Source organism: Myxocyprinus asiaticus, chromosome 14 (assembly GCF_019703515.2).
Source record: "Myxocyprinus asiaticus isolate MX2 ecotype Aquarium Trade chromosome 14, UBuf_Myxa_2, whole genome shotgun sequence".
NCBI classification, from domain to species: Eukaryota; Metazoa; Chordata; class Actinopteri; order Cypriniformes; family Catostomidae; genus Myxocyprinus; species Myxocyprinus asiaticus.
This window is the reverse complement of record NC_059357.1, coordinates 16,498,404-16,521,790: the sequence shown is the minus strand read 5'-3', so window position 1 is coordinate 16,521,790 and position 23,387 is coordinate 16,498,404. Positions and strand designations below refer to the sequence as shown.

Below are 23,387 nucleotides of genomic sequence, written 5' to 3'. Positions count from 1 at the left end.
CAGCTTTGGTTTTGTTAAGACTTGCAATGAGTGAACTGCTACCATAAACATAGTGTGAACTGCATGTTTGGGTGCGTAATAAACTGCTGATGGGGCATTAAACCTGATGTGTTGTGATGTGTCGCTGTTTCTAGGTGTTTCTTATAATCCACTACCAGCCGCTGGTGAACGCACTGGCTGATGTCATTCTGAATGGAGACCTGTCCGTGTTCTCTATGCAGACAGAGCAGACTGCTCACAAGAGTTCAGTGAGTACTTATTTACTTAAGTGTATACAAGAACCATGATACATACACACACTCTTATGATGCATCTGGGGGTGCAATGTCAAAGCAATCGGAAGTCATTCATTTTCAATGAGACTTTGCAATTAGAACATGAGCTGTAGCGACTGTTGGCAATGCAACTGTTTAACTTTAGGTAAATGAGAGAGCTATCTGTTTGCATTCCCATGGTAGTTGCTTTTCTGGTTTGGGACCCCCAGAATAATGTGATTTGAAATTGTGCTTTTAAAAGCACAAAAAAAAAAAAAAACAATGGTATAACACCTATTATAATACAATATTTGCATTTATATGTCAATTGCAAAAAATCTTATTTCATCCGAATACACAACTACATTTGAATGGAGAAAAAAGCTTTTTGGGCCCAGATGGTGTAGTTACGACATCTACCAGCAGAGGCTAACTGGCCCATACAAACCAGCCAAACACTTGACATTTACATTTTTATATTTATTTGGTGTTAAATGAGTTGTCATGTCAAGATCAGTTTCACACCGACCGGTCAGACTTTCCTCTACTCAAAGGAAAGTTCTATCAATGTGTCAGCAAAGTTTTACAGTGACGCAGTGTGTCCAATTAGCTTGTTAAATGTTATCGGATCTCCTGATCTCTTCAAAAATGCCACTCGAGTGTGACATACTCAAAGTGCCCTTTATTTAATATAAGATGCATATCAGACCCACAATTAAATTTCTCAGAAATCAGGTAGTTCAGAAAACACTGCTGCTCCAGTCTGTAGATGAGATGGTTGAAGAGGAGAAGAGAATTCTTCGTTGTGGTTTGCCTCTGCCCTTGTTATTTTCATGAGGGTATTTATACTGAGGTAAAAGAGGCAGATAAAAATGTTGTGATATCAGTGGTGTTAATGGCCTCCTTTGAAGTCTTCCACAGCAGACATCACTGCAGCGTGTAGGTGGATGTGAGACTGCTTGTGTAGTGCAGGCTTGTAGCACATCGCTTGTTTTTTATTTTTATTCTCTGGATGTCCGAATCAGGGCCAGGCGGTGCATATGTGCACATTCAAATATTTGCAATGAAAGCGCCCCAAATGTTTGTCAGCTTGAGCCATTTACTTATACCTGGCAAAAACAAAAACACTCAAATGTCACATTTCTGAGAGAGTGAGAGTGTTTGAGGAGAGAATGTCATGCAATGACATGAATTTTACATTTCCACTCCAGACAGAGTGTTAGTGTGTGTTTGTGTGTGCATGCACGCAAATGAGCTGTAAGTGTAACATCAATAACACAATAGGCACAAAGAATCCAGCAATGTAGGCGTTTCAGCTTATTCAATAGCTAATAATTATTTTAGTTATTTATGATAACCAATATGATGGTTAATATTATAAATATATACTGTTTTGTCTGTCTTTAAACAACTTAATTCCATTCACACTAAGTGAAATCACATTTAAAGTGAAATCAGGTATCAAAACATTTAATGTTCTCTAGAAAATTTTAAAATCTAGTATTTTTGAAAGCTAGCATCAAAGGAGTACTGTTTAAATTGGAAAAAATAGGTATAATATTATCTGCTTGAAATATTGGGACATTAATTATAGCACGTAGGATCGGAATAGCCCGGCAGAAGGAAATTAAGAAGAATTAAAACAGAATTACATCAAGATGGCCTATAAGACTGGAAATTACTATAAGCTCAGAAAATTCAGACTGGTGCCAGCAAGAGTTTGTGCATCTGCCTAATGTTAACAGCCTTGAAAACAAAGGTCAGTCTGTTGAAACAACACAAAACCCCCTCCTCGTTCCTAGTGTTAAACAGATATACCCCCAACTTAATGGCCATCACATGACTGGTACAGCTGCATTCCTCATGGTGGCCATGGAAACCTTGAGATTCCAAATCTAAGACACTCCTTTGTCCTTTGATATAACCAATTTACATACTTACTTAAAAATTAGACTAAGGGAGTATGAGACATTTCCTGTGGAACGCCTGACCATGATATGCTAAAAACTCACCAAAGACAAAAAAGAGCTTGATGACTTGAAGCAGGCTTTCTCTGAAATGATCCCTTGGTATCCTCTTTTTAGCAGGACAGAAAACTAATGCTGTGCTCATAACTTCAAATGTACAAATTAACTTTTCAAGTGTATACAAGTGTATCTCAGGACATCTCATCATAATCCAGGAACTTTGACACAATCGCAAAATTTACTTTACTGTAATTTTATCCTGCACATAATCTGTCAAGTGCCTAGAATGCTCATTCAAGGTTTAACCTGATAATAACCCTGACAATTATGTTTTTCATAATGTGTAATATATTATTCATGTTTAAAACTAACAAACTAATTAGTAGGACATTTTATCATGCATTATAACTGAATTAAAACTGTAATTTAATAAGAAAGTATGTCATGTGTAATAAGGAAATGCTTGCCTGTTTATGTAGAGAATGTTGATGTTAACAGATGTCATGTCTCTTGCACCGATTTCATTATATAAAATGTGTGATTAGAACATGTACTTTTTTGAGCAGGAATTTTTAGGAAGCCTTTACACAAAGGATTGTAAATCAACTTTGAAAAGGAGGGAAAGAGGTGACCATGTGACTCAGCCAATGACACTTCTGTTTGGCTCAAGATACCTTTGGGGTGCAGCCAACCTCAACAGTACAAAGCCTCCCCACCAAGGCCGAACTCTCACTTAGTCTCTTACTCTCTTGCTCTCTTCTCCTCTCTTCGCGCTCTTGCCCTCTTCCCTCTGGGCTCTTAGCCCCTCTACGCCCAGGATCCAAGCAATGTAGAATCCAGGAAAGTTCAGAACGTAAAGTTCCGAGGAAGCTCTTCTCTGTGCTATGACTTGCACATGTGACGGGGAGTATCGAGTCTCCCTTGCGGGAGGCCTTGTTTCAAAGCCCTGCCTCAACATTCCAGTCCACGATCTTAACAGAGGTCCAAAACATTGACGGAACAACCAGAACTTTCTATTGACAGAGCCAAAGAACCAAAGCAACACAAGGAAACGCAACAAAACGCAAGTACATCTCCAGACTTTTGCTAGAAAGTGCTGGTGTTTTATTTAAACACTTGGGTAACCCGATGCCAAATTGAGGTATACTAAGTGGTTGCTTCTCAGCTTTTCTCCTATTTGGCCACACACAATCTCTTTGAGTGTTTTCAATCTGGTTTTTGTCCTCTACACAGCACTGAGACTGCAATCATCAGAGTTGTTAATGATCTACTGATGGTCGCGGACTCGGGTGCCATCACTTTCCTGGTCCTTTTAGACATCAGCTCTGCTTTTGACACTATCTCTCATAGCATACTCATCTCTAGGCTCTCTGCAATTGGCATCTCAGGCACTGCTCTGTCCTGGTTAATTTCTTACCTCTCCGGCCACCAACACTACATTTCTATACATCAGTTTAAATCTACTTCTGTTCCTGTTTCTCAAGGTGTCCCCCAAGGTTCTGTACTTGGTCCTTTGCTCTTCATCACCTATATGCTTCCCCTAGGTCACATCATTCGCCATCATGGCCTCAACTTTCACTGCTATGCTGACGACACTCAACTTTATATCAGCTCTAAGCACACTGCCCCCTTCCCCACAAGTTCCCTATCTGAATGTATTAAGGACATCAACTCATGGATGACCAGTAACTTTCTAAAACTCAACACTGAGAAAACTGATTTACTGATAGTTGGGTCTCCAAGTGTTTTATATCATCTCCCTGATCAGTTGGTTGATATAAATGGTGTCCTGGTCAGGCCCTCCACTACTGTTCGTAACCTTGGCATTATCATTGACCCCACACTCTCTTTCCACACTCACATCTCCTCTCTCACAAAAACTGCTTTCTATCATCTCTGTAACATTGCGTGACTCCGCCCCATTCTTAGGACCAAAAATGCAGAAACTCTTGTTCACTCCTTTATTAATTCTCGACTTGACTATTGTAATGTCCTCTTTTCCGACCTTCTGTCTAAAACAATACAAAATTCTCCTTGCAACACTCAAAGCTTTACATGGTCGTACCCCCTCATACATCACTAATCTTGTCCACTGCTACACCCCACCCCGCTCCCTCAGGTCATCTGATTTGGGCCTACTATTCATTCCACGTTGCAAGCTGACCTCACTAGGTGGTAGGGCTTTTTGCACACTTGCCCCTTCGCTTTGTAACTCTATTCCTCAGTCCCTCCGTGATCCCACCTCCATACATGATTTCAAAATCAATCTCAAAGCATATCTCTTTGCTTTATGGTTCTCTGACTCTTAAATTGGTTTGAAGAAAGGTGCTATGTAAAATAAACGTATTATTATTAAATGAAGTATCTATGATTCTCAAGGCACTGTCTATAGACTCCATGAAGTTTAATTTTCTCTGTACAGATAATTTCTATTCACCTTCTGTTACAGCTCACTTACCAACCTGTTGTTTATGTTTTTATATGTGTTAGGCAGTTTGATGTTTTAGATTAGCAATAAAGTCTTGTTTGTATTCAAAGCTAATTTGACTGGTATATTTAGATAATCTCATCACTTGATTTTTAAAATATCTGTGCTCCGAAGCTCGAACCATATCTAAACATATTTGTGTTATTATTTTCACTAAGTAATGAGTATAGTATTACTCTAAAGAGTTGACAGATGCATATCAACTCAGCGTGGCCGAGTGATTAGACGTACACTATATTGCCAAAAGTATTCGCTCACCCATCCAAATAATTGAATTCAGGTGTTCCAATCACTTCCATGGCCACAGGTGTATAAAATGAAGCACCTAGGCATCCAGACTGCTTCTACAAACATTTGTGAAAGAATGGGCCGCTTTCAGGAGCTCAGTGAATTCCAGCACGGTACTGTGATAGGATGCCACCTGTGCAACAAGTCCAGTCGTGAAATTTCCTCGCTACTAAATATTCCACAGTCAACTGTCAGTGGTATTATAACAAAGTGGAAGTGATTGGGAATGACAGCAACTCAGCCATGAAGTGGTAGGCCACGTAAAATGACAGAGCGGGGTCAGCGGATGCTGAGGCGCATAGTGCGCAGAGGTCGCCAACTTTCTGCAGAGTCAATCGCTACAGACCACCAAAGTTCATGTGGCCTTCAGATTAGCTCAAGAACAGTGCGTAGAGAGCTTCATGGAATGGGTTTCCATGGCCGAGCAGCTGCATCCAAGCCATACATCACCAAGTGCAATGCAAAGCGTCGGATGCAGTGGTGTAAAGCACGCCGCCACTGGACTCTAGAGCAGTGGAGACGTGTTCTCTGGAGTGACGAATCACGCTTCTCCATCTGGCAATCTGTTGGACGAGTCTGGGTTTGGCAGTTGCCAGGAGAACGGTACTTGTCTGACTGCATTGCGCCAACTGTGAAGTTTGGTGGAGGGGGGATTATGGTGTGGGGTTGTTATTCAGGAGCTGGGCTTGGCCCCTTAGTTCCAGTGAAAGGAACTCTGAATGCTTCAGCATACCAAGAGATTTTGGACAATTCCATGCTCCTAACTTTGTGGGAACAGTTTGGGGATGGCCCCTTCCTGTTCCAACATGACTGCACACCAATGCACAAAGCAAGGTCCATAAAGACATGGATGAGCGAGTTTGGTGTGGAAGAACTTGACTGGCCTGCTCAGAGTCCTGACCTCAACCCGATAGAGCACCTTTGGGATGAATTAGAGCGAAGACTGCGAGCCAGGCCTTCTCGTCCAACATCAGTGTCTGACCTCACAAATGCGCTTCTGGAAGAATGGTCAAAAATTCCCATAAACACACTCCTAAACCTTGTGGAAAGCCTTCCCAGAAGAGTTGAAGCTGTTATAACTGCAAAGGGTGGGCCGACGTCATATTAAACCCTATGGATTAAGAATGGGATGTCACTTAAATTCATAAGTGTCTAAAGGCAGATGAGCGAATACTTTTGGCAATATAGTGTATAATGTAATTCTTTCAATAAGTTAATTAATCATAATTCCCTTATTAAGCTAATTCCTTACATATAAATTGTGAGCAAATACAACAAGCCTGTTGTATTATATTTTGAATGGTGGAGAATCTTTATTCAGATTTCTAACCTGATCATTTGTCATTCATCCTTCTTATAATGGTGGTCAAACATGGCTAATTCCATTATACAATTCTTACATATTAATGGTGATGAATGCTGGCAGTTGTAAATGTACTCTGCCGCAAAGTCACAAATTTCCTACATATTTTGGTGGAGGTATGCGGGCACTATAATCCATACCGTGTACATTTATACTACCAAATTTCCCTACAAGCAGAACAAGAGTAGACTTACAAGTACATCAGTTGATATCTTGACAGTTGACCTGCCACAGCACACCACCCTCTATTATTCTGATATATGTTTAGCAAAAAATTGAGGCAGGCAGTCGAGCTGCCTTTTCAGGGAAACTCTCTTCTCATTTGTCTCAGAATTATCAAAAGCTATTTCCTCTTTCCCATTCGCTGGCCCTTTCTGCAGCCTGTTTCTCTGTCTCACCTCTCAGGCTTAACCACAGCATGCTCTACTAGGCCCTTTTTTTTTAAATGACGGTAATCTGTCAACCCCAGCTTCCCTAAACCAGCGAGACCTGTGTGACCGCTACCTCAGACATTACTCACATCGGTTAAAAGAAAAGGGGACATTTCAACACAAAAAGGGTTTACAGCTTTTAATCTCTTTCACAATGTAGTATTAAAGTTAGTTCTAAGGATTTTAAAACCATTATGCATGGTTTTATTTTATAGATCAATTAAATGGAAGCACTCTGCTAAACACTAAGTTTGTGTGCAGTGCTGTGAAATGCAGTAATTTTGCTGACTGTTTCATATTCTTAGGCTTGCACGAAACTTAAAGCTCTGTCAGTGTCTGCAAAATTCTGGAAAACAAAGTGCTGTAAGGTCCTGTTGTGTAGTGCATTTGTTATGCGCATACAGTACACTGAATGGAAGTTATTTTATTTAAAGCTGAAGTGTTTGATTTATGCTGCACTATAAAAAATATAATAAATATGTTAAAACAGATTTCTCCCATCTTCCAATTGGTGTATCAAACAGACAGTCCCACCCCTAAACTCACAGCGCTGGTTGAGCCAATATTGCTGTTTTGGGTTGGTCTGGATGCTTAAACAAACAGTGCAATGTTTTGATAGTGCCACAGTGTTTACACTTTTTGTCAAAATCAACCTCCAACTGGCTTACCTATAGTTGTCTCTGTATATTAAGCTGGGATACGTGAAAGTATATCAACTTTGAAAAAAATGACATTCAGATTTAATATACATTTATAGTTCATTGTATAGGTTTATAATAAGTTTACAATATGAAACAGGTTGAGGAAGCTGGTGGGAATACTTATGCAAATGCATACTTCTGGTCTTTCTTTGCTGTGGCTCATGCTCTGGCTCCGCTCCTCTGATGTAAAGCGATTTGGCTTACACCATCACCGCGCTGCCTCTAACCTACTTTCCCTTTCCCGTAAGGCCTGCGAAATAGGTACTGGTACCTCTGAGTGTTACCAGCAACACTCTGACACCTAAGCACACACATCACGTGACTATTCTTCACCACAAGCCACAGGTAGACGATGAGAACAGAAAGGACCAGGCAGAGGCATCAGGGGCAAATCTGTCTCAGGATCTGGATTTCAAACAGGTCCCTGCCCGGATGACAGGAAGTATATGGGTTAAGTTGTGCACAGATGAAAGGTGAAACCATGCTGTTTTTAACACCACTGTATTAGAAGCTTCTTCTCTTTTCTTAACCTTTGATTTACTGCACTACGAGCAGAGTGCATGTGTTCACATATACACACCTGCTGCATGTTTTTTTTCTGGAAATGCACCTGTAGCCTGGTGGCATGCTTTAGCAACCAGTTTCTGGAAAGGAAAACAACCATCACTTTTCAGAGTTTCTGCGAATTCCAGGGTTTGGTGATTTTGGTTGGCTGAGGTCTGTGCTAGTGCAATACGCATGCTTTCATTTTCTTTGTATTTTTGCTTCTAAATCGGATTGAAAATGTATAGGAAACTATAAAACGTTTTAAGGAATAGTTCACCCAAAATTAAAATTTGCATTTCTTATGACTGATCACATGCGGACCACAAATGTTTTTTTTTTTTTTTTTTTAAGAATGTCCCGTTGGCTGAATTCAATCCAATGGCAATAAAAAGAACCGATGAGGTATCGACATTACGTCATGAGATTTGGTCACACAAGAACCAGTGAGGTTTGATGTTAGCGATGTAGCTGCCATATTAGATTTCAGCACAGTTTATGGACTTTATTGGCGAATTCCAATCGAAAATGATCATTTCTATGCCCTACTCATTTCAAAGGACAGAGCCCTTGAAACGAGTACTCTGAAGGGAACATGACTTTACTGAATTAATGTACCTATCGCTAACAGTTTTGTGCAAGGGCTCTTTGTGAAAAGATTAATTCGATTATTTTTGTTTGGAACAACCCTGTGAGTGGTGTCCCCTTCCCGAAGTGCACTTAAAAGGTGCAAAAATGCTGTTTGTAAATCACCCTATTAATGATTTGAGAGTGAAAAATTACTTAATTATGGGCTGTCCATTATACATGGCATGGACTACTTTTTTGACACTTTATTAAGTGTTAAAGTGGATTGTATCTACTGCCATTGTACTGAATTTAGCCAATGTCAAAAGTCAGTCATATGGGTTTGGAACAATGTGAGGATGAGGAAATGATGACAGTAGTTGAATTTTTTGGCTGAACTCTTTCTTTAAATGACTCCCTTGTGTCTGTTAGATCAACTTGAAACAAAGTCACTGTCTAGATTTCACAGATCTTGTTATTGATTCATAAAATGGTGTCACATGTCTGAGGGGAGGCGGCACATGCCAGACAACCACAATTTCTCCTTGAGTAAACTTTAGATGCTGTCCAAGCCTGGTTGCTCGGTTATCTGTGCAAATTATGAAAACCTATTCTGCTTGTCTATGCATCTTGACAATAGACGTAGAGAGAGTGAGGTCATTGTTAATGCAGTTCCGTACAATCTCCCATCATCTGCTACCTCTTATCTATTAAGTTGTATAGTCCTTTCTCGTAAATAGCTCTGTCTTTGCGATTCTCATTGCACTTTTAATAGAATTCACTCATTAAGTCTGTGACCACAGGCCAACCACAGATGGCTGTTTTTTTGTGATTGTGGCGTCCTAGTGAGCGCTCCTTTTCTCAGTGTGATGTGCATGCTGTTCGCACTGTGTCGCTGTGATCTGTTGTGGTCCCTGCTTTTGTTTTTGTCAAGGAGGCAAGGCACAGCTGCCAGAAACATTTGAAGCTGTTTTTAACTCCTGTTACCAGACACCTTATGCTGTGTTTCTCAAACTTTAAAGGGATGGTTCAACCAAAAATGATAGTTAAACCTCGTAAAAAAAATAAAAATAAAGAAAAAATAAAAAACAATTAAACCTCATTTACTATGTTGTTCCAAACTCACATTAATCTTCTGTGGAACTCAAAGGGAGATGTTTGGAAGATTGTTAGCCTTAGTGATGAAACTTAAGTGAAAGGTGCCTGAGGCTAACACGATGGTGAGTAAATAATGGCAAAGGTTTGGATGGACTATCCCTTCGATAGAATCCTTTGAAAATGAAGCTACGTTTTATCTGTGGATTAGGAACACTATTGCACATATCAAAATGCACCGTTTAATTGTGTATCCATGGCACAATAGAGATGGCTTCTTTGAAGAACACACCGAGTGGTTCAGCATGAAATGGCGCATCAGCAAGACCACAAGCAGGTGATTATTCACTCTGTTTTCCTGCAATTCTAAATATGCCATGTGTGGTTGTCCTGAATGAGGTTGGGGTCCTTCATTGTGCTGTCCAACAGCACTGTCTAGTGCTTCTCATATTGCATGATTTATTGGAGCTCTTTAGAAACAGCATTGCTGCCCATACTACACTTACCTGTTTCCTGTCTTAGCGGGTTCTTGTTTCTGAGAAGCCAGAGCCTTTTTTCCTTTCGCTGCCTCTTCAGCTTCTGCAGAATTTGTAAAAGCAGCTATTGTTGTTATCCAACCATGTTAGTGTTTGTATATGTTGTTCCAAGGCCATGTAACAGTAGGCTTAGTATCCATCATTATATTTCAAAGGGAAAACTTTTAGTGCATTTTATTTAGTAATACCGCATATGAAGGTTCCTTGGAAATAAACAAAGGAAGTTTGTGCACAATAATGCATTTTAATATACAAGAACTACTACTTTGCAATTTTCTCAGAAATCCTCCAAACTATGAATTTACATTTGATGTACTTGCTGTTTCTTTGGTATGCCTGATCACACTGTAACCCCCATTTTGATGCATTAGAGTAGGGTGTCCAAATTTTTTCTACTCTGGGCCAGGTGAAAAAAGAAATAAAGTTTTGCGGGCTGCACCCTTGTAATAATAACAAAAAAGTGTAGATGCCACCATTACATCATCTTTATATTAGATGCTTAATATTATGCAAGTTTTAATCACATTTTGTATTAATAAAGGATATTTCTTTCACCAAGAATGTTTATAATAGAACAATGATGCAGGGTCAGAAATTAAGGGGTTCGCGGGGCAAAAATGCCCCCAAAAGTGACAAAAAATGTCCTAAAGTTCAAAAGGTGGGGGCAAACAATGCCCTGTTTTTTTATTTTTTATTTATACCATCTGATATATTTATTAAAATTCTACTTTAAGAATAGCATTACACACTATCACATAACACATGTTTTTAATAAAGGAATGATACAGTAAATGTTTAATGTTTAGAAAAAATGCCCTCATAAACATAAAAATTCCTCTGAAAATTATATTCATAGGGCAATTATTGGCCTCTTTATGGAAAAGTTAATTTCTGACCATGCAGTAATGTAACATATATTATACTGGGTAAGAACTTGTTACTTTCAATGCCCTTATATTTTGAATTTTTATTTTTTGACGTCCATTCAGTATCTGCAAAGCACAATCAGTTTGAGGTGTGACTTATCACAATAATCAGCATGTTACATTTTCCTGCTATGACGTGATTCAAGGAATTACTTTTATTTATTAGTAATTCAATCATAGTTTCTGTTCTGTTGGTACTTGTGTTACAAATACGATTTAAATTTGATCAAAATGATTGCGCTCCCTTTATTTGGTTGATATGCAAGTGCGAGCTGAACACGCGCAGTACAAGCAGAGATGTGCGAGTGTTTTGAGCGCTCTCTCTTATGTCCTTACTCTCAAATGTTGCTGAGAAGTCTGTGAATCATTTTTCTTGTTTCAATGAAACATGAAAACGAACCAATTCACAACCATTAATAAACTTCCCAGCGTTGCAGAGAACGTTCTAGGAGAGTGTGCTTGGCTCACGAGTCTGTGCTCGCTCAATAAACTCGGTGCGACTGCTCGCGCTGCACAACGACAGCTCCTCTCAGTTGTCTCGATTACATTTTATCGAGAACGAGTACATGAGAAAAGTATCTAACCCAATACCAGTCCCATAGCAAATGCATCATTCTTTTTGCGTGGTGCTTAATCCATGGACATCTGGAGGAATCCAAACTTCTGAACTCTTCCAATAGATAAAGCTGGTGACAACTAAAGAGAACACACTTGTGGAAACAAATGCCCTGTGAAGTGTGGCTGTACGTGATGATAACACCCAGTGTTCAGAATAAGAATTTCATATAATTTCTCAATAGTGGGCCAAAATTATGTTATTTTTCCTAAATCTCTCGCGGGCCGCATCAGAGCAGTCGGCGGGCCACAGATGGCCCGTGGGCCGTAGTTTTGACACTCCTGCAGTAGAGAGTGGAATCTTGGGGAGGTGGAACCTTGTGGTTATAGAATTGGGCTTATAAATGAAACGTTGTAGGTTCAAATCCCATAATGGGCAATCCATTACCTCGGATGGGCCCATCGGTGGCATTATGACCAAAACTGAACAAGTGCTTTGAAATTTGCAGTCAAATCAGAAGTGTTCCGTGTTTATGATTTATTAATAATTTTGCACTGCACATATTATTGTAATTGGAAATGATCAAATAGCCATGTGTCATATGTCGTTGGAAAGCTCTCAAAGGGTAGAAAACAACCAGTCTAAATGTTTTACTTACAGACAAAAATATAGCGAGTAATACAAAGTATATGTCTTTGACATACATGTAACATGTAAACAGATGTTGCTTATATGCCACTTTTTGCTTATAACTTCACTTATAATATAACAAATCCTTATTTAGAGGAGGTGTTTATCTTTAAAATGAGATCACACACAAAGTATTTGGATGTATACCATACCATATACCATACGATCAGTGGTTCTCAACCTTTTTTTGATGAATTCCACCCACTTCTTTCCCTCACCCCAGCCACCGCTGTTATCTCAACAACAGTAAGGTTATCTTTAACATCTATAAAAAGTAAAAAGTTCACACCTAATTTACATTACTAAATTATTCTGACAGTGTGACTGTGTTGGAACTCCTTTCATCAGGTTCTTATTTATTCAAATTCTGTCATCTCTTGGAAAACCAGTTATATTTTCTTACTCAAAAATATTTTAGCTTATTTGTTTAGGGTTTGCAAATTTCTATTTCATAAAAAAAAAAAAAAAAAAGTGTATTTAGCATTTGCCCTTATGAAAATTTAAACGTATTTATTTATTTATTTTTATAGTTTTAACAGTGGTATTTATAACAAGACCATAGTAAGCACATGGAAGCATGGATCTTCACTACCGTGGTTAGATGTAACATGATTTCTATAAAACAAATTATGGCATTTTTGTAATTACAAACAGCAGGCCTACTGTAAACATGTAAAAACAATAAATACAAAATATAAACATTTAGAAGTTGTAACAAAAATGTATTATATTCCCTCACTCCACTAATGTTTCCTATGCCAAATTTAATAGAGCTGAAGTAGTGATATGATAATATGTATTATGAATCTATTTCTGCCTAAAGTACAGTTAGTGTTACTATAGTAAATTCAAGGGTGGTCATGTAGAATTCTGTGCCGAATTCAAATGGTTTCCGTGTCTCGTGCCGTGCTTCACACTGGTTCTTGCAGTGCTGCAATGATCAGAGATGCACGTTTAAGAGCTCGAGACCAGTCTGTGAGTAAAAAATGCACCTGCTTTGCGCTCGTGCTGCTCTGTCCATTAAGCCGTATCCACCTACAGAGCCATACCGGTGCATTAGCGGAGGTTGTGGCCTCACCTGTCTATTTGACGCTGCTAAACCAGATTCTTCAGATGCGTCACTAGACTTCAGAATCTGATGAACCGTGGTACAAATGCATACCAACCCGTATAATGGAGTCTAGATAAACATTTTAATGCAAACAGTAATTTGACGATAGATTTGATTAACATGACTGATAAACGCCCCCCATTTCTAATCTAACGACCCCCTCTACTAATTTTCTCTCAGCGCCCCCTGGCATCCTTTGAATGCCCACGAGGTGGTACCGCCCCCGTCGAGAACCCCTGCCGTAGATCATTAGATAATCCACACGAAGCACAATGTGCATACAGCACATAATGTGCTATCTGGCTAAAAACATGTTAGCTTTCCTGTATCAGATGACTTCATCGGTAATAATGTAGTACGTTGTCCAGCGTCATGGAATGTTAAACCAATTGCGCCAAGTACATGACACAGACTCGATGGTCAAATGACACAGAATGGAACTGAATGAGATCTTGTTACTCATGCCTGCATGCTTTGGAGAGAAAGCATACCTTTAGTCATTGTTGTATTTGCATGTGTAATTGGTTCTTGTGTTTTATTTTGTTTGGAGAGATTTTAGACACTTGGAGATGTTTTTGGACACTAGGATACATTTTTTTTGTAATGCTATACCTTTTAATTGCTTTATCGTGTCAACACAAACTTTTACTCCATTTCAGGTGACATGATTGGGAACAAAATTAAGTTTTTTTCGAAGCTACCTTATTTACACTCTGACATATATAATGTCAAATCAGAAAAATAAGAAAAAAGGTACATTTTTGGCAGCAGTTTCTTAGGCTGAGTCTCATAATTTATCATAATCTATATCATTAAAAGCAATTAAAAAGGTTTCTTTAAATTTATACCAAACATCTTCCTTTTTTTTTTTTTTTTTTTTGGTGAGTTAAAAGCCTTTAATTTTGGGTATCTTTAAAAACACACTCAGAGCTTAAAGGGTTAAGGCATGTAACTCCAGGGGGACTGTCCCTGTAATAAGTGTACTGTAATTTTTTTTTTTTATATATAATTTTCCAGTATGGTTTTTGAGACTCACAAAAAGCCTATTTCTTGATATAATATTTCATCGACTGAAATCAAGGTATTAAAAGACAACTGGTTCCTTTGGGCCCTGTTTGCACCTCTTAATTTTGCGCTCTATTATCATGCGGTAACACACTGACATAGTGATTGATGCATGCCGCTGTAAAATCAAACACCCTCCATTCGAAATCCGAACACAAGTGGTCAAACTATATTTTAAAATATGACCAGGTGGAAACAGAGATGTGTCTGGCCTGTCCACTTGTGATCCACTTGTGTGGGATTGCCCAAACGCATCTTAAAACCAGGTGTTAACAGGGCCTTAAAAGATGAATGTTTGTAATACACCTCATCCACTTCTTATTTCATTTTAGAGCAGTGCTGGTGTGCGTCGCTTTACCAAGCCACCAGAGAGTCTGGAGCGTTCACTGGAGATGAGTCGTCAACGCGGGAGGAAGAGGGCCCAGAAAAGACCCAACTACAAGAACGTGGGAGAGGAAGATGAGGAAGAACGGGGATCAGAGGAGGGGCCAGATGAAGAGAAGGCTAAAGGTACAGAGGCTAGTTCAAAGGCCAGCAGGACAAGTGGGGACAAGGAAGGTGAGTAGCACTAGATGAATGTCCCAGCATCACTGATTGACCCTCCATTCTATGGAATCGCACCGCACTTCGGCCGTGGCTCTACTCTCACAACTGACTCAAACAGCTGCATTGTTTCAAGTTGTGGTCTTAAAGGGATAGTTCACCCAAAAACATTTACTCACCCTAATGCCATCCCAGATGTGTATGACTTTCTTCTGCTGAACACAAACAAAGATTTTTAGGGCCAATTGCATTCCCACTGTCACTTCCGTGGCCTCCTCAGGGCCAAGGCCTTTGGCCCGCCGATTATTCTTGGGCCAAAAAAGGCTAACTGGGGGTTGAGGCAGGGTCTGTGTCAAAGGCGGAGTTTCGCTGAGTCAGGTCAGAGGTTTCATCGCCTAGATACTCATTTCCCAATTTTTCATATCTAGCTACCAGCTTACCTGTCATCATGGTGAATGGAGAATCATCAGTACTGGTCAGTAGATGAAATCAAGGCTCTTCTAAATATTTGGGCTGGTGAAAATGTGCAACATCAGGTCTGTGGCATCTGCCGAAACAAAGATGTTATTAAGTATATTGCTGTCGAGCTTGCCAAATTGTGTATCCAGCACTCAACTAAAAGAAATCTTTAAAAAAATTGCAGGTACAGTACAAATCTGTGTTCATTTCGAGGGCTAGCTAGTCTCCAGAGTTCTGACACCTCAGCTTGAGCTTCTCTCTTGCTTGTGAACTGGGAAGGGGGTGTGACGTTAGCACCAGGGCGGCTTATTTAAGTGCGGGTTTTAGGGCTACGCTGCTGGGCTATTGGCCCAATGGTGGGAAAGCAGATTGATTTTCGTCTCGCGGCTCGAGGTCCGAGGCTATTTTTGATTGCCCTATAGTGGAAGAGCTGGTAATGAAAGTGAATGGTGACTGAGGTTGTCAGTCCTTTACATTCTGCCTAACACTTCCTTTTGGATTCCACAAAAGAAAGTCATACAGGTTTGGAACAACATGAGGGTGAGTAAACATTCAAGGACATACATCCCTTTTGGCCTTTGGACAACATTCCTTTCAAATAATCAGAGTTTTTGGGGGTGATAGTAGTCTTTTGGCTGAGGTAAGTGGCTTGAACTACACTCGTATTTTAGGGATTGGTTATGGTTTGGCCTATGATTCTTTAATAGGAATGTTGTTCCATGATACACAAAGGATGTTAATCCAGGAATATGTCCTACTTGACTAAATCACATTGTGTCCATTGCGAGAGCACTCCACTTTGGCTGCCGTTTCATTCCATGCCTTTGTTCCGACACGGTACACATTCATTCTGTGCTCTCCACTTCTCCAAGCTGGGCAGAACCTCACCTCCACCCTCAACCTTAAAGGTGCTGTAAGCAATTTTATTTTTCATGAAAATGAATGCAAAAAATATTTCCTACTCCGTGAAAGATAAATGAAGTGTTGTGAGATATCTCACCTGTCTCTGTGACGGCACTAGACTCTGTAAACAGCAAATAAAAATGTGTCCTCGGGCCGCAATCTCTGACGCTTTCTGCCTGTCAATCATTTTGCGTGTTCTCATAGTATTGTAGTTGCAACGGAATATTGAGGCTTAATTCCATTTTTATTCCATGTTGCTCATAACAGTTGTCAGTCGAGGGTGCTATTTTGCTGCTGTTGTTTTGACAACTGTTTCTGCTCGATGTTGGTCTCAATAAAGCTAATTTGATATCTTTGGAGTGCTGGGCTTTGGAAAGAGGGACGTGTGGCTAACAGCTCAGTTTGTGGACATTTTAGAACAGCTAAAATTGCTTACAGCAACTCTAATCTCACCTTAATATGGCATATTGGAATTGACAGAATTGAGAGGAAAAGTGAACAATGTCTTGCCTTTGTGTTATGTCATTCTCTCAATCCTCTAGCCCCCACAGTTTTCTGTAACATAAACCCATGTGACACACAGCTAATAACAAGTCTTGATTAAGACTTTTCATACAAGTAACTTTTATATCCAAAAATGTATCCACCGCATACATTACATCATTCACGTTTTTACTATGTTCATGAGTTGTCACAATTATTTGTATTCTTTAGTATTATTGTTAATTCCAGCTTTTCAAATCATTCGAATGTCCATCATTTACAAAATTTTACACATTTTGTGTCCCTTGCTCATTAGAACTGTATTTTGTAAAAAAATGCATTTTGAGTTTGTAATAAATGTAGTTTAAATAAAAAGTAAATTTTTGGCTAATTTTATGATCTTTCAGCTATCAATACGAGTGTAGTAAGCCATCTCCGATTAACATGTTTTACTATATTGAAATCCATTCTACATATTTTCTCGTACATTGCGCAGATTTAATCTGGGTCTAGCCAGCCACTTGTCTGCACTGTTGATGCTGTTACCTATAATTACAACAGTCACTATGTTTCACTCTAGAAAACATTCCTTTGTGTCTGTTAGTTTTACTTCTGGAAGATATAAAATACAAATAAGTGGTGCCCTATCGATTCAGTTCACTCGACATTGCCGTAAGCACTATGTTGAAACCCTTATTCAATCACGGCAATCTTCTGATTGGCAATGGTGTCTGAACCCCACTACTTTAGGTGCACAGTTGGTCTATATAAGCGGGTGCTCAATCACCATTTCTTCAGAATTTTTTTCCTTCAAGACTACGAACTTCATCTTGGAACCCTTCTGCTTCACCACCGATATACATTTATAGCAGACGGAACTTCTCAGCAAGATGCGAACAGGACTACTCGTCGCCTATGCTCAGTGCCTGCACCGAGAGGCTTTTCGCTCCCCTGTGTGTTCCGGTGAAGAGTTCTCCACATCACCATTGAAGACACTTTCGGTGAACGGGTTCTTCGCTTCAGACACTCGTCGTTGATCAGTGCGGTGCTTCAGTGAAATTCTACCTGTTTTCCACTGCGCTCCGGCTGGAGTTACTGTATCATTTATATATATATATATATATATATATATATATATATATATATATATATACATATATACAATATTAACTAAAGTGCAAACAGGACATCCCACCGTCTGATGAGCGTGAGAGCTGTGTTCAATGCCTGGGCCGTTCCCACGCACAAGCAGCTCTCATGGAGGCAGACTGCCCTCACTGCGAGGGCATGAATCTCTGGACGTTGTGCTCTAGGATCGACCACGTTCTGAGGGAAGATCCAGCCTCTCGTGCCCTCCCACCTGCCACTTCTGTGTTAAGTCCCAAGGGACCACATGAGGAGGTACGGCGGGGCAGTAAGGTTGAGCTGGAAGAATTAGAGGAGGATCTCATGCTGGCACAAGCACTGTGAGCCTCCTGAACTTCCGATCTAACATCCTTGTCTGTGCAATATGCACGTGATGAGCTCCGGCCCTCTATTGGAGCGCACGGTCTCATTACATTTGCAGACCGTGGTCCAGAAGAGCACACCATTCTTCCCTTAGGTCCACGCGGAGCTAACAAAGACCTGTCATGCACCCTACTTTTCACGTACTCAGGTTGGAGATGCTGCCGTCCTCAATAAAGTGGACCACGCAGAGGAAAAAGGCAACTCAAAGCTTCCCCCGGTGGAACAGGCAGTCGCAGCTCACCTCTGCCATAATACTGCCATGTGATGGAAATCCCGCCCCGCCCGCCCCTCCAAGCCATGACGACTGACATCCCCACTGGCTGGAAGAGCTTATACAGCAGCGGGCCAAGCTGGTTCAGCACTCCACAGCATGCTCCAGGTTTTTCAAGCTAAGCTCCTCAAAAAAATGGATGAGCAAGGCCCCGATCCAGAGCTGTTCAAAGAGCTCCGCACCGCTTCAGATTTGGCATTGCGAGCCACGAAAGCTACCGCTTAGGCCATCGGCAAAGCAATGAGCAGCCTGGTGGTTCTGGACTGGCATATTTGGATAACTCTCACATAGATGCGTGACGCAAAGAAAGCCACCCTCCTGGACACCCTGGTGATGCCCAACAGTCTCTTTGGCAGTGCCGAGGTAGGCTTTTTAGAGTGCTTCATTGCGTCGCAAAAGCAGTCTCAAGCGATGATACGTTTCTGCCAACGAGAAGTAGCACTTTCACTTTCCCGGCACGCTCCCGATCTAATTTCGGTCAGTGCCCTGTAAAGAATCCATCACTCGCTGCCCCAGCGCAGCCGAAAGCTACTGTTGAGCTGTCTGTGAAGACATGCAAACTGTGGCCCAAGCGTAAGCACCCACCGTCTCTGCGCAAACAACGCGCAGATGGAAAACGTTCCTGACATGCCCAGCCCAGTGAAGAGGAGAACAGAGCTTGCCATTATTCACGGCCCAGAGCCAATGAAGGCTCGATTCGAGGTGCACAGTGTTTCTCCCCTCTTCCCCATTACTGTTCATTGGGAATGGGACATTGTTCAAAATTTTACTTCTGTGTGTTTTACTCAAACAGAGGTTGTTCTCACAAAAGAGAAAAAGCGTCAGTTGTACAAACACGGGACACTCACACAATCTCAGAAAAAGGGACATTTCCTCTTCACGTATCATACATCCCACACACTATGTTCAACTGCTTACCTATGGTGAGCTGCGCTCTATTACCTATAGCGAGCGAATTAAGAAGCCCGCTGTCCCGCTGCGCAAATGCGTGGCGAGCCCTCGCGGGCGTGTCAGACTGGGTGTTAAAAACGATTGAGCACGGTTATGCGATTTAGTTTGTATGCTGGCCACCTCGCCTCACTGGCGTTTTGCAATCTGTGGTCCGACCACAGGATGCGCCAGTGTTGCACGCAGAGATTAACGGTCTCCTCACAAAAAACGCGATACTGTCCCAGACTGCGACACACCCAGTGGGGTTTACAGCCATTATTTTCTCTTTCCAAAGAAAGACACCGGGATTTGGCCCATTCTGGGTCTAAGACGCTTGAATCGCATGCTTGCGAACTGCCGATTCACAATGATAACTCAGAAACAGATCTTATTGCACATCTTTCCTCAGGATTGGTTTGCATCAATAGATCTGAAGGACGCGTTTTATCATGTCCCAATTGCACCGCATCACAGGCGGTTTTGAGATTTGCATTTGATTGGCTAATACTAGCCCAATCCGAGGCACTATTGAATGAACACAGACACTTGCTGCTTTGCCATCTGAAAAATCTGGGTCTGAATGTCAACTGGGTGAAAAGTACACTTTTTCCCCAGCCAGAAAATTTCCCTTTTAGGGGTTCATCTCAACTCTGTGAGCATGCGCACGCACCTCACGAACGAGCATGTACGACCATTCTTTGGTGTCTGTCTCAGTTCAAACTGGGGAAAACATTGCCACTGAAGTAATTTCAGAGAATGCTGGGTTTTATGGCAGCAGCCATCATAATGTTAGGTCTGTTATACATGAGACCTCTCCAGTACTGGCTCAAGTGGCACATTCCACATCGAGCCTAGAGCCTCGGGCGCATGTGCATTGCGGTGACTTGCTGCTGTCTGGCTGCTCTAGCACCATGGACAGTGCCGGCCTTCTACCATCAGGATGTTATGCTGGGTCAAACACCGATTGGGGCACGGTATGCGATGGATGCCTGACTTTCGGCACCTGGAAAGGTGCGAAACGGGCATGGCACATCAACCACTTAGAACTACTGGCTGTCTTTCTAACTTTGAGAGATTTTCATTCAGAAACATTGTAAATCACCACGTTCTGATTAGTTCAGACAACACAACAGTAGTGGCGTACATAAATCACCAGGGTGGACTCCGATCGCCACAATTAATGAGCATGACACAACGCCTCATCCAGTGGATCGGGTGTCATCTCCCGTCATTGCATGTGACACATGTCCCGGGCCATCTGAATTTCAGAGCAGATCTGTTGTCATGCCAGGGAGTATTACCGGGGTGATGAGGATTTGGGAAATATTCGGGAAAGCAGAAGTCGACCTATTCACCTCCACGGAGAATGCCCACTGTCCCCTCTGATACTCCATGTCCCAAGCCCCGCTGGGCGTGGATGTGCTGGCTCACAAATGGCCGGCAAAACGCAAGTATATGTTTTCCCCTGGTGTGGCAACTTCATTCTGTTATCAGCAAAGTCCGAGAGGACATGGAAACAATTCTGTTAATTTTGTCAAAATGGCCCAATCATTCCTGGTTTCCAGAGATGATAGAAATACTAGACGGCCCTCCGTGAGAAATACCACTGAGGAGAGACCATCTCTCTCAAGCACAAGGCACGATTTGGCATCCACAGCCAGAGCTGTGGAACCTACACGTGTGGCCCCTGAGCAGAGTACATCGGACAAGCCAGAATTGGCTCAGTTGGTGATGAATACCATTTTACATGCTAGAGCACCGTCCACGAAACACCTCTATGCACTTAAACGGCACGTGTTTGCAAATTGGTGCTCTTCACGTGGTAAAAACCCGGTGAATTGCCCCATAGCTGAGATTTTGACATTCCTTCAAGAGCGGCTGGATGCTGGTCTTACCCCGTCAACGCTCAAGATTTATGTAGTGACTATCTCAGCATACTATGCCCTGGAAGCTGGCTCTTCGATAGTGGTCCAGATCTGTCAAAAGCCACCATTAAACCTAGAAAAGGCTACATGCCTAAGGTTTTATCAATGCCCTTCAGGGCTCAGGTGGTTCATTTACAAGCCTTCTTTCCCCCACCATTTTATTCAGATGAAGAGCAATCTATGCATATGTTAATGCATACATATGTTGAGCACACCCTTCAGTTTAGGCTGTCAGATCAGCTCTGTATTTCTTATGAAGGACGCACAAAAGGAATATCCGTCTCCAATCAAAGGCTCTCTCGCTGGATCGTTGATGCAATTGCCCTCGCTTATGAATCACAGGGCACGAATTGCCCTATTGGTGTCAAAGCACATTCAACCAGAGGCATGGCCTCTTCATGGGTGTGGACAAATGGTGTGTCCTTACAGGCCATATGTTTGGCAGCGGAATGGTCCTCACAAAACACATTTGCGAGGTTTTATAACCTGTACGTGGCATCCATCTCTTCATAAGTCCTCTCTGTATAGAGTGCTCCTTGCTTTCAAGCGGGTGAGCCCAAGCCCTTAATACATGTGGGCTATTGACTATAATCAACACAGCCACCTAATTATATGCTGTTGAACTGCTTCTTTTAAAGTCATAAACACTCTCATAAGAAGTAAAACCTACTTTCCCAAGCTTGTTGTGAGAGGGTTAATAATCCATACTGTGTATATCTATATGTTTTATATAGATCCCACACTACATTAGTTTCCATCTGGCATCCGCCATGTGTGACTATTCCTATACACTTTAATATGACTTATAAGTCATCGGCCTGTGACTCCTTATGACTATCTCTATTTAGTGTTATAACTCTGGGAGTGTAATGTCACGTAGTTTGGCGTGATGAGATACCATTCTCCATAGTGCTTACGGCAATGTCAAGTGAACTGAATCGATAGGGAACGTCTCCAGTTTCACAAATAACCTCGGTTCCCTGAGATGAACGGAACGAGACATTGCCAAAGCTAGCCGCACTACTACTTCAGAGTTTCATAATATAAGTGACTCACTCTTGTCCCTCAGTCAGAAAATTCTGAATAAATGGTGTTATTTTATATAGGCCAACTGCACGCTAAAGGGGTGCGTTTCAGACGCCATTGCCAATCAGAAGATTGAATAAGGGTTTCAATGAAGTCGTCTAGAAGGAATTATGGCAATGTCTCATTCCCTTCATCTTAGGGAACAGAGGTTACATGTGTAACTGGAGACATTTCCTTCTTCGATAAAAATACCTTGTCAAGTCATTTTTATTTGTATAGTGCTTTTCACAACACACATCATTTCAAAGCAGCTTTACAGAAAATCACGCATTAACAGAAAATGAAACTGTAATATTTATAAAGTCTTCAAGTCATCATTGTGTAGTTTGATGAAATATGCTAGTAAATTGTGTATAAAAAATAATAATTGTATTTAGAACCCCAGTGAGCAAGCCGAAGGCGACTATGGCAAGGAACACAAAACTCAAAACACAAAACTCCATAAGATCCATAAGATCCATAAGATTTTGGCTAATGGAGAAAAATAACCTTAGAAGAAACAAGGCTCACTGTGGAGGCTAGTTCCCCTCTGGCTAAACAGCATGAATATAATGCCAATATTAGTTATTTATGTGCAGTGCAAGTCATGGTTTAAAATTAGTAAACTAAGTTAGTGTTAAGGGCCAGTGTTTAAACAAAGATTTTGTGTGAACTGTAAGATTAATGACTAATGTCTTTGAAGTTCATCCTGGGTTAA

The 23,387-nt window shown here is 41.1% G+C and overlaps 1 protein-coding gene across 4 annotated transcripts in view; it reads left to right on the top strand.

Moving 5' to 3' along the window:
* Nucleotides 1-23,387, top strand: part of LOC127451245 (protein CLEC16A-like) — a 111,331-nt gene that overhangs the window by 19,401 nt on the left and 68,543 nt on the right. For 3 of the 4 annotated variants that reach the window (XM_051715775.1, XM_051715779.1, XM_051715778.1), the window contains 2 exons: nt 135-248; nt 14,914-15,139. In XM_051715775.1, coding sequence (XP_051571735.1) covers nt 135-248; nt 14,914-15,139 — 340 coding nt within the window. The remainder of the gene's footprint in view (nt 1-134; nt 249-14,913; nt 15,140-23,387) is intronic. The other variant, XM_051715776.1, reaches the window with a different exon arrangement.